Genomic DNA, 12,558 nt, shown 5'->3' with positions numbered 1-12,558 from the left:
TTTGAGAGATATACCTCTGAATCAACATAACCCAGCCACTTGGCACCACTTGGTAGAGCCAAGATTTAAGCCCTGGCATCTCCAGTTCTTATACTTAAACACTAATTGTCTCCTCCTGTTCAATGGACATTATTTACATTTGCTACAGTAGGAACTTTGGACATGGTAGTGAGCCAGAGAGAAAACCCTGGCCTTGCTGAGTCTGAGATCCCTTAGTGGTTCTTGAAATCAGGTTCCTCTCTTAGTAAGCCTGCACCAAATAGTCCTACTGGCCTGAGCACAACCCTTTGATTTCCATCCTCTTTTTCTATTTTTTTGCATTGGTCAGACTGTTTCTGAGTTTGAACTGTCTTGTTTTTATGGCCTTGCCTCCTGTAGGAGAAGTTAAATCCACCCAAGACCGAAAAAGTGCCCTTCATCTGTTCCGCCTCGGGGATGCCATGCTAAGGATTGTAAGGGGCAAATCTAGGCCCCTCTTCCATGTGCTTCGCTGCTGGAGCCTCGTGGCACCTCACCTAGTGGAGGTGAGTTGTGGGGACATAGGAGGCTCCGGGAGCTACTGCAACAGAGCCAGTGCAGGGCTGTCCAGAGTGTACACTGAGAACACTGCAACCCAGAGCAATGAGAAGCTGCTCACCTCCTACTCCAACATAACAGACATGATCACTCTCAGGTTACACTTTATGGCATCAAAAAGCTCACTCCCAAGGGTAGAACTCCTTTGATCTCATTCTTACCCTATTTTTTACAGCTATATGATTTAACTAGATACCACACATAGCCAGTTTTTTTCATTCTGTGTGCTGTGATATCATCTGAGTCTGGAGTTCTAGATTCATGCATGAATATAGCAAGTCTTGTTATTTCTGTCAGTATCTTTTCTAATAGTTGGATATACCCAAAGAAATTCCCTTTAAGCTGGGGAACCACATGTTCTGGTTTCCCTAATAAAGGCAGTATTAGAATCCCTTCCACTCTCTAAAGGAAAGCAGTTTATGTGATAAGTAGTGTGGTAACTCTGTCTAAGCATCTCAGTACATTATGACTGACTGTTCCTAAGCTAACAGGACACTTTTGCAGCAATAACTTTTTTTAAGTCTCTTTTAAGGCTGAAGAGATAGCATAATGATTATGCAAAAAGGCTTCCATGCCTGAGGTACCAAAGGTCCCTGCTTCAATCCCCAGCACCACCTTAAGCCAGTAGAGCAGTGCTCTGGCAAAAAAACAAAAACAAAACGTCTGTTTAGTGCTTACCTATTGAAATATGATATCAAATAAAATTAATGTTTGAATTTAAATTACTAACACAAAAACATTCTAGTAAAGAAAAGGGTAGAAAGTAAAACTTAGTTATGGGGAAACAGATTGACTGTTATCTGTTACTAATAGTAAACCACCCCTAAAACCATTTATTTAGCTTGTGTTGTGATTCTACCAATCAGAAATTTAAACAGGGCTCAGATGGTTAACTTTCCTGGTTTGAGACAAGCGTGTGTGTCTGTGACCAGTTCTAGTACAAATACTGGAGCTAACTGGTTCATGGACAACCTTGACTGTTCCTCCCTGTGTCATCTCCCATCTTCCTATAGACTAGCCTCACTTAAGCACCTGATTCTTAGAATTCCAAACAAAAGCACAAGGACTAAACTCAAACCACCAATACTCTTTAGTTCTCTATATAATATTTATCACTCCAATGTCCAGTGCCAGTCATATGCCCATGCCCAGAGTCAGTGTGGAAAAGGATTATTAAAGGGCCTAAATAACCAAATTGCCAAACAGTTAGAGCTTGATTAGTGTGTTGTATCCATATCTCTGAGAGACAAATGATGCACCTCTTCTGTGTACGGTCTTAGTATGGGTAGGAGTGAGACTGTGGGCAAAGGTAAACTATTCTGGTGTCTTTAGAGTCAGCATCATTTACACTACCATGCTTTGTAAAGAAAAATGAAGAAATTAGTAGGAACTTACCTTTCCAGAAACTTGAAAATTGGAATATCATCTGACCAGTTGTTTAACTTATTAAAAATACAACTTTATGTTCACCTATACTTATGTCTTAAATTCTTACTATAACAGGGGTAACACTCCTACCCATACTAAGACCATACACAGAAGAGGTGCATCATTTGTCTCTCAGAGATATGGATACAACACACTAATCAAGCTCTAACTGTTTGGCAATTTGGTTATTTAGGCCCTTTAATAATCCTTTTCCACACTGACTCTGGGCATGGGCATATGACTGGCACTGGACATTGGAGTGATAAATATTATATAGAGAACTAAAGAGTATTGGTGGTTTGAGTTTAGTATAATGGTGCACCTGATAGAGAACACATATTATAATTCACAAGGACCTGAGTTCAAGCCTCCATATAAGGGGGAAGCTTTATGAATGGTAAAGCAAGTGCTGCAGGTCTCTCTCTCTTCCTCTCTCTCTCTCTCTCTCTCTTTCTCTCTCTCTTTCTCCCCCACCCCTCTCAATGTATCTCTATCTAAAATAAATAAATATAAAATATTTTAAAATCTTACTGTAATAGTAACACTGTTTCTGCCTCCTTACAATAAGGTAGATAAGGAAAACCATCAGAAGCTAGTTTCTTTTATATATTTTCCCTTTTGTTGCCCTTGTTTTTCATTGTTGTTGTAGTTATTATTGTTGTTATTGATGTCATCATCGTTAGATAGGACAGAGAGAAATGGAGAGAGGAGGGGAAAACGGGGAGAGAAAGAGAGACACCTGCAGACCTGCTTCACCACCTGTGAAGCGACCCCCCCCCCAGATGGGGAGCCGGGGCTCAAACCAGGATCCTTACACTAGTCCTTGCGCTTTGTGCCACGTGCGCTTAACCCACTACGCTACCACCCGACTCCCCCCAGAAGCCAGTTTCTTAATTTACTTTCTTCTATTTTATTAATAATTTAATATTGACTTACAAAATTGTAAGATAATGGGTACAATTCTATACAGTTCCCACCATTAGAGTTCTGTTTCCTATCCCTTCCACTGGAAACTGCAGCAACTAACTATATCTATGTATATATACTTTTCCCCATTTTTTTTAATGGTCCAGCCTTTACTCCCTTTCTAGCCCCTCCCCTACACTTCTTGCTATTTTTAAGTGTCTTTCCTTTTTCCTTCTTCTATGTCAGATAAGTGAAACCATGCCTGGCTTCCTCTGGTGGTTTCCAGATTTGCTTCCATTTCATTGATGGTATAAAAACAAGATTCCTGGTGACAAACACTTTGGGTCCTGATGAAATGGGGGTACAGACCCCTCTGATTTACTTCCCCTATTATTTACCCTCTGGGTGTATGGACCAAAATTCTTTTTGGGGTGCAGAAGATGGGAGTTCTGGCTTCTGTTTTGCTTCTCCACTAGTGTTGGTAGGTTGATCCATACCCCCAGCCTATTTCTGTCTTTCCCTAGTGTGGTAGGGGTCTAATGCCTAAATTCTTGACTGTATTTTCTCATGAACTTTGCAGGCTGCCTGCCATAAGGAAAGACATGTGTCTCAGAAAGCTGTTTCCTTCATTCATGATATACTGACAGAGGTTCTCACTGACTGGAATGAGCCCCCTCATTTTCACTTTAATGAAGCACTCTTCCGACCATTTGAGCGTATTATGCGGCTGGAGTTGTGTGATGAGGATGTCCAAGACCAGGTCAGTGTATCATAGCATTCAACAGCAGCAGCATCCATCACTAGCTCATGAAAAGTTTCCTGGCTGATGTTCTTCTGTGATCTTTGTATATTTCATCTTTTCAGTGGAATGTGAAAAACAAAAGCAAAAGAGCTTAAGCAATTTAGTTCAGGACATATGATTTGTAAATACTGAAATGGAGGTTCATAATCTAAGTAAATGTATTATACTGGCTTGTATTCTTATACCTAATCCATATTCACAATTACTACCATAACCCTTCCTGGGAGGCAAAAATGAAAGAAACCAACCAGATCTTTCATACCTAGAGTAAGAGTATGCTAGAAATATAGAGAGGCCACTCTCTACAGTCTACTAAAAATGGGGAAAAAATTAAAGACATTTTTAGAAATACCTTAACACAGTAACAAGAAAATGAATAATGCTAAAATGTCCCAAATTTCGTAACCAAGGGGAGTCAAAGAAGGCTGTAGAGACCTAAGACTGGCTTTGCTATAAACCATTTGCTATCAAAGGAAGCTGAGTTCTGTTTATCACATTGTTTTTTTCCAGTCTCTTCTAAGAAAAAGTTATTGAGTACTACTACCTCCTTCATCTTTGGCAGGTCATCACCTCTATTGGTGAGCTGGTTGAAGTGTGTTCCACCCAAATCCAATCAGGATGGAGGCCTTTGTTCAGTGCCCTTGAGACGGTGCACACTGGGAACAAGTGTGAGGTGAAGGAATACCTGGTTGGTGATTATTCCATGGGTAAGAGTGTGTAGTGATTTTATATACTGAGATTTTCAATATCTTTAACAGATTTTTTTTTGGAGGGGGGCGGCTGGTAGTTTATTGGTTCTTTGTTTTTGTGAAGTACTAAAGATTTTCTCTTAAGGGCTAAGGAGACAGCATAGTGGATATGCAAGAGATTTTCATGCCTTAGGCTCCAAGGTCACAGATGCAACACCCCCCACTACCAACCACCATAAGCCAGAACTGAGCAGTGTTCTGGTCTTTTTCTCTCTGTCTTCCTCTATATCAGTATCTCTTTGATTTAAAACAAAGCATTTTAAAGAAAGATTTCTCTCTGAAAAGATCATGTCATATTTCAACCAAACAATTTTACTTCTTCCTTCCCAGTTTAAATGCCTTATGTATTTTTCTTTCCTAGTTGCTCTGCCTAGGACTTGAAGAAGGATGGTGGTAAAGGATGGGGGAAGAATATGTGACTGATTCTTGCTATAGAGTATTAATCCTTTATGTAAAATCCCAAGTTATCAAAATAAGTTGAACAGTAGAGAATACTGGCATTTATCCTTGTGTTATCAGCAGGAAATAATCTGGTGTAACATGGACACATGTCCTGAGTTTTGCCAATAGGCCAAGAGCTCTGAACATTATCAGGTCCTGCACTTGCTGAGAGATCATACAAGACTGGAAGACTTCTGTTGTTTCTTTTAAACTTATCTGTGATGAATTTATTCATAAAACCAAAAAGTAACATGTTATTTACTTGCTGTTAAGTCACAGAAATTTAACATTCTACATGGTATTCAAAGTAGAGATATTGGGTCTGACTGGGAATGAATGGGTACCCATAAAGTATGTCCCATGACTGGGCTGTGTTTCTCAGGACTACCTTGCATTTGGAACCCCTCCAGAAAGACTCATACTAAGCATATAGTTATATTAAGATTTCTTATCACACAGCTCATATTTATGATTTGGCTCATACCTAAATTTCATCATGGTTACATACTAAAGACAAGTCAGGTCATGAGGGGGAAAAACAGAATCTGGGGACTCTTCAGAACACATTCTTCTTCCAGGAGTGCAAACGTAGCAATATCTGTATGCTTCTGCCCAGTGATGCCCAGATGAGGCCTCGTACCTTCTGCATAAGATGTGTCAAAAAAAAAAAAGTCCCAGAAGGAAAGTATATGTTTAGAATAAGGCATAGATTTTGTATGAACCGTATAGTCACCCTTATCAGTTAACTATTTCCTGGGAAAATTCTGCACACCGAGTTCCCAAATGCCCACTAAGGATCAACTTCGCAAGCAGACCTTTCTAATAATGGCAATGACAGGTTTGAATCAATTAGGGTATGCCATTTGGGCTTTATATAAACCAGGAATGTGGAACCTTTTTTCTCCCAAGGGCCATTTAGATATTTGTAACTTTCACAGACCATACAAAATTACCAGCTTAAAAATGTACACTTAATGGTGGTATGAAAAAAGTTCCTAGATTTATGGAATGTCTAATCCCACCTATAGTTGCCATGGCAGGATGAGACAACATTTGTAGGCCACATACAACCTGCAGGGTACATATTTCCCACCCCTGAATTCTAAATCTCCCCTTACCTTCTCCACAGTCATGTGCTAGGGAGTTCCAGGGGCCCATCTGTTTCTCTGTCTGATAGATTTACACACTGCCTTAGCCCTCCACCAGGCAGTTTGCCCTCTTTGCTCTACCCAGCTTCCTCTCTGTTGTCGTTATTATTATTCTCCTCTTCCTCTTCTTCCTCTTCTTCCTCCCTTTTCACTGGTGCTTTGTGCCTACATAGTGCCACCATTATGCACTTGGCTGCTTTTTTTAAAAAATCATTTATTTATAAAGTGAAAACACTGACAAGACCATAGGATAAGAGGGGTATAATTCCACACAATCCCCACCACCAGAACTCCGTATCCCATCACCTCCCCTGATCACTTTCCTATTTTTTAACCCTCTGAGAGTATGGACCCAGGGTCATTTTGGGGTGCAGAAGGTGGAAGGTCTGGCTTCTGTGATTGCTTCCCCATTGAACATGGGCATTGGCAGGGTGATCCATACTCCCAGCCTGGTACTTGGCTTCTTTCCCCCCCCTTTTTTTAATAGAAGGTAAGAAATAAAGTGATAGAAAGGGAGGGAGGGAGGGAGGGAGAGAGAGAGAGAGAGAGAGAGAGAGGGAGAGAAACATCTAAAGTAGTATTCAACTGTTTGTGGAGCTAGGCTTGAACCTGGGTCCTCTTGCATGCTAGTGTGTGATCCACTAGTTGTGTCACCCCACTGGTCCAGTGAGCTTCCTTTTTACAACCTTACTATAGCTATTGCAAAGCTGAGAAGAAAAGCATGGGAGTCAAGCCAGATATCCAGTCTAACGGTGCAAGCAGTTCTATGATAGTTCTTTTTCCAGGTTTCACTGAAGGTGCTAGAACTCTGAGCAACCTGAAAAGTGAAGACTTAAGTTTTAAAAATTTCTATCATCTTCCTCCCTCAGGAAAAGTCCAAGCTCCTGTGTTTGATGTATTTGAAGCTTTTCTCAATACTGACAATATCCAGGTGTTCGCCAATGCAGCCACTAGCTACATCATGTGCCTTATGAAATTTGTCAAAGGGCTGGGTAAGTGCAATCCTGCTTTTATGCTTCATAACCCTTGGAGACGCTTTACAGGATAGCTATGTGTAGAAGCTCTGGAGACAGTTCCCACTGACTGGCTAAAACAAGCAATCACACTTTCAGAATTCAGTAAAATTATGATCAGTTGTATACTCAGAAGTAGAAAATTGCACGAGGCCCCGGGTTCATTCCCCAGCACCTCCACCAAAAACAAAAGAAGAAGAAGAAGAAGAAGAAGAAGAAGAAGAAGAAGAAGAAGAAGAAGAAGAAGAAGAAGAAGAAGAAGAAGAAGAAGAAAATTTACTCTATAAAGAGCTTAGATTTTATCCAGGGTTGGTATTTTTTATAGTGTTCATAGCCCAATTTAAATATATTGATATCGTCTACGGCCATACCACCCTGAACACGCCCGATCTCGTCTGATCTCGGAAGCTAAATATATTTATATCATTTAGCTCCAACTTCTTTTTAAATTGTATATTCAGTAATTGCTCTTATGCAGGGAACTACTCTCCTCAATGTCGCATAATTAATTAGCAGACTAAGTCTGAGTTCTCAATTCCTAAGAAGAATGCTCCCCTTCCCACAGCCCAGGGTCTAATTAATCCTAAAATGTATTTTGTAAGTGTAGAAGTCTGCCTACTTTAATCTAGTATATTTTAGGAAATATCCAATTGTATACGTTACTTAGAAATGCTTTAAGAAAATGTGGCATCTTGTTCTACAATATAATAGGACAGATTTTGATATAAAAGGTTTACTTACAGTGAAGTGGAAGGGGCAGCTAATTAGACCAAAGTATAGAAAGAACTTGGAGTTTTGAGAATTTCACCAGAGAATGCTAGACTTAATTCCTGAAAACCTTTTAAGAAAAATATAAAGTTCATAATATTCTTTTGTATTCTCACTCAGTAACTAACAACTTCTTGCAAAAGAAAACTGGGTACAAAGAAAGGAGGCAATATTACTCAGGTTTCCCTTATTTTTGGTGCAGACTCTAGGGGGTGCCATTTGCTTACGTGTGATCTGTAAAAACAACCCAACCAAGAAAGTCTGGGTCATTGACAGGGATGAAATGGATAAGGATTACTTTTCTTTTTATTTTAATATGTCTTCTGTGGTGTGATTTTGTTTCTCTCTGTGTCCCTCTTCTGCCTCTAGGTGAGGTAGACTGCAGAGATTCTTGCCTGTTTCAACATGCATTTGCCCTAGTCTGTGTCTTTATATTGTAAAGTGTGCTAATCTAAGCTAAGGTTGACAAAGTATAGCTCACATATGGAATCCAGCCTCACTGATAGTTTAAAGCTTTATTGGAGCACAACCATTACCATTTGTCCATGACCACTTCCATACTACAGAGTCAAGAAGTTACAACAAAGGCAGTATGATCTGCAAAACCTAGAGTAACTACTATATCTACAAAAGTAGTTTGCCAAACCCTGATGGAAGATACAGTCTTCCTTTCTTTTAGAGTAAAAACATGCTTCTTTGTCAGCTTCTAAATTTTAATCAATGCTTAGTAATTAAATCTGTCTACCCACTAGGGAGAGTGCTATTTATTGCAGTTGCGGACAGTTAGAAATAATTACAGTATTGTAGAATGATTTTAAAGTATAGAAGTAGGTCCATTACATGAAGTGAAAAGTGATCCATTTCAACTGCTATTTACCTACAGAATATCTGCATGCCCAGTTATCTTTTAAATCTCTAAATAAATACAAAAAAATAGAAATTATTTCAATTAAGTAATCTCCCTTCCCAAATCCTAGATGTTTAGTCTTCCCAGAGTCTTTGTCATTACTGTTTAGTGTTGAGCACTAGAAGCAAGCAAGTTCCTTTCCAGATAGAGACAGAGCCAGTAATTGCTTCCAGTTAGTACTTAGCTTATTTCCAGAAAAATCTTCCGTCATCACTATTTAGAAGTGAACTATAGTATGCACAGGTACAGAAGGTACACCATCTGGAAACTGAAAGTACTGTGGATTATAATATGGTAAAGTAGTCATTGTTTAGTGAAAAGAGTGTTAGTTCAGCAAAATAAGATATGCAGTATATCCCAACTGTTTTTAACACATATTTAAGTGGAAGGGCGAATGAAAGAATGGATTTTTCTAGGTTTTACAGTGTGAGGTAATTTTTCATTCCCCTGACTTACTAGACATTTTAGTGAATCAATGCTGTGTAAATAAATGTCTTCTGTGGTAAGTGTGATTTTGTTTCTCTCTGTGTCCCTCTTCTGCCTCTAGGTGAGGTAGACTGCAAAGAGATCGGAGATTGTGTTCCAGCACCAGGAACCACATTCCCAGACTTGTGCCTGCCTGCCCTAGATTACCTCAGGCGCTGTTCTCAGGTAGGGGGAGGCTCATGCTGAGTGCCAGACCCTGAAACTTGCCTCAGAAATGTTCACAAAATGCATGTAAATGTCTTTTGCTTAGAGTCCAGAAAAATACTTTGTACTATCTCTGAGGTAACCAAGACTTAGATTTGAAGTACATATTTTTTTATTCTAGCCCTTCCATAAAGGAGAGGGAAAATAGTAATGAAAACATGGTAAAATACACATTTCATGATAAAGCACCTCATCTATACTCAGATACACAAGCTGCCACCATCTAAATTTGTTTAGGTGGTAGGGGGATGGGTCATGAGATAATGGGATATCTTCCTCATAGCACCAAAATGTAGATAGTGGGAATGCAAATAGTAAAAAAAGAAAAACAAAGTGAGCACGTTAATGAAGAGTTTTAATAAAACAGCACTCATCTAAGTGAATAGTGGCCTTGTGTCTAAGTCCAGTAATTGTCTGCCCTTATCTGTTTCAGGCCCTCGTGGAATATGTCAACCCTTCCCTCTTGAAGTCCTTTCCATAGTCTTCAGTGTACTATCCCTTTCTCCAACAGTTTTTCTTTCATCTCACCTCCATCTATAACCTCTCCCTTGAAATGATACATAGCAGCTAGGTTATATAGGCCCAGTGATAGAGTATAACACCTGCAAGCCTGAGGCTCTAGGTTTGATCCCCCATGTTATGGTCTGGTCTCTTCCCTCCCTGCCTTCCTTTGATAAAAAGTTACAGGGTCTGGGTAGCAGTGAACCTAGTAGAGCTCACACATTGCTATGTGTGAGGACCCAGGTTCAGAACCCCAGTTCACATCTACAGATGGGAAATATCTCTCTCTCTCTCTCTCTCTCTATCTCTCTCTCTTCCCATTTCTCTCTGTTCTTATGAAAAGAGAGAGAGAGAAGGAAGAAGAAAAGATGAAAGGGCCACTGAAAGCAGTGCAGTCATCATGGTGGCAAAAAAGTAGTAATAATAATACATCTTTGTAGAGGTGTAGAATATTACTTCTTAGAACACTGCCTCCTTCCTCAGCTACCTTAACCTCTGGCTTCCCTTTCCACATCAGAGCCTGCCCTCTCACTCACTGTGTCCACACCACACCTTCCTTACTGCTCAGGACCATTGTTGTTCCCTCTTCCTGGAATTTTCTCTTTCCAAACCTGTCTGACATTTCTTCTACATTTCATCTGGAAAATTATCTCTTCAAAGAAAATAGTGCTTAAGAAGCTACCAAACCCCTGCCACACTCTCCCCACACCTTGTTCCCTCTTTTTAGTGTCACCTAAAGCTGTCCTAAGCCATTTGTTAGAAATTTTGCTGTCTGTGAAGAGATTGTCTATGCACTTTCCTCACAGTCCTTTCCCTGGTTTCTAGAATAGTGTATGGACACAGAAAGCACAGTTCTAATTCCAGAAAGCAAAAGAATCTTTTGGACATTTTTCCCCAGTAAAAGGCATCTCTGGGCCCTAAGCTCTAGAAGTGAGAGGGTGATGGGGGGGAATAAACAGCCCACGGCAATCTGTTAGCTCTTATTCTGAGACCTTATCTCTCCGACCTTGCCACTGATGTCTCCATTTCTCCCTTTGCTCTTGTTGCCTTGTTTCCATGATACTGACTTGGGAGAAGAGTCTACTGGCTCACCTCCAAGCACTCCCCATAAGCCACATTCTATCATAGGCAAAAACTCTTGATAACATCTTGTGCTTCCCACCTTATGTTCATAAAACTCTTATGTGGCTGAAGAAGTATCTACAGGGCTCTTCCTTCTACTTGGTTGTGCCAGTGAGTGCCAGTGAGTGCCATTTGGTCTGCTTCATGGGATGAAGCCCTCTTATTAGCTACCTTGTAAACCCAAATCACAACCAACGTTAAAAGATTCCTACCTTATGAGATTTTCAGACTTTCTCTCACTTCTATTACCCGTATATAATTGTACTATTCTTTAGCACCTAAAGTGCAGCTCTCTCCAACATATAACTGGAATTTTTTGTTGTTCTTTTAATTCAGCTACTGGCAAAAATCTACAAAATGCCCTTGAAACCAATATTCCTTAGTGGGAGACTTGCTAGCTTGCCTCGAAGACTTCAGGAACAGTCAGCAAGCAGTGAGGATGGAATTGAGTCAGTCCTGTCGGATTTTGATGATGATACTGGTAAGTTAATTTATTGACCTAATTGGTTGTTTGTATTCACAGAAGCTTATACCATGAGTTTAATAGCTAATTATAGATCACAAGAGTAGCCATCTCTTTGCATTGCTATTGTTTGTTACTGGAACAGACATATCTAAGGTTCCCATGGACTTTCCATAAACACCATTTTACAACAGATGGCTCTGGACCCATCCTGTTTAGAGGAATAGCTTCATCTTACATCATCTTACAAATCTACACATTCTACTAAACTGTAGTTTCTAACTCTGGATTATTTTTAATTTAGGAAATAGTAGTACTTTTACACTGGTATTCCAATTGGCTGTAATCCTCTTCAGTATTTTCTAGGAAACATAATCATTAGATAATGACTTCCTGAAGGACTGTTTGGTAGAGACTAGGGAAATTTAGTCACTATAAAAGAGAAAGTATACTGATGGCTGGTGTGTCTGAAGGCTCATTAAAAGAAAAATTTGAAAGAATGAGTTTCAATTTACTATCCATGAGAGTTCAATTTAATAACTTTGGATCATGTGGGTTAACTTGTACTAACACTTTATGACTTCTCAGACAATCCTGCTATGTTTGAGATCTAGAAATAGAAATAATGTCCTTCTAGGTTTAGTCTCTGGGCATAGGGTTTCACAGCCTTGCAAAAGGACTTCTTAAAAGTTCTTTAATTTGCCCATAATTTTAATTTTCTTTTACAAATTCATTTAGGAAGTACCTGGAAATTTTTACTTACAGTTAAAATTTTATTTATTGATTTTCATGAGAGAGACAGAGACAACATTGCTCTGACATTTGTTGTTGCCAGGAGGAATTGAACCTAGGACCTTTGGGACTCCAGGCATACTGATCTAAAGCACTATTTCTATTTGATCTCCCAGCCCTTAGTTCATATGGTCCCTAGATTACAGTCCCCAGTTTTCTTAAGGGGTATAAATAATAAAATATCACTAGTAATAGATGTAAGAAGGAATAAATATTTAATATAAAGGGTAATAGTGAACACCTTCTAAATTG

At 39.5% G+C, this 12,558-nt stretch overlaps 1 protein-coding gene across 5 annotated transcripts in view; it reads left to right on the top strand.

Annotated features, from left to right (window-relative positions):
* The window catches only part of ARFGEF3 (ARFGEF family member 3), a 133,824-nt gene that overhangs the window by 100,246 nt on the left and 21,020 nt on the right, over window positions 1-12,558 (top strand). For all 5 annotated transcript variants that reach the window (XM_060190386.1, XM_060190384.1, XM_060190383.1 and 2 more), the window contains 6 exons: window positions 379-524; window positions 3,491-3,670; window positions 4,275-4,419; window positions 6,920-7,042; window positions 9,286-9,389; window positions 11,388-11,532. In XM_060190386.1, the coding sequence (XP_060046369.1) occupies window positions 379-524; window positions 3,491-3,670; window positions 4,275-4,419; window positions 6,920-7,042; window positions 9,286-9,389; window positions 11,388-11,532 (843 nt within the window). The remainder of the gene's footprint in view (window positions 1-378; window positions 525-3,490; window positions 3,671-4,274; window positions 4,420-6,919; window positions 7,043-9,285; window positions 9,390-11,387; window positions 11,533-12,558) is intronic.

This window comes from Erinaceus europaeus, chromosome 4 (assembly GCF_950295315.1).
Source record: "Erinaceus europaeus chromosome 4, mEriEur2.1, whole genome shotgun sequence".
Taxonomy (NCBI): Eukaryota; Metazoa; Chordata; class Mammalia; order Eulipotyphla; family Erinaceidae; genus Erinaceus; species Erinaceus europaeus.
The sequence above is the reverse complement of the archived record's forward strand: the minus strand, read 5'-3'. Positions and strand labels throughout refer to the sequence as shown.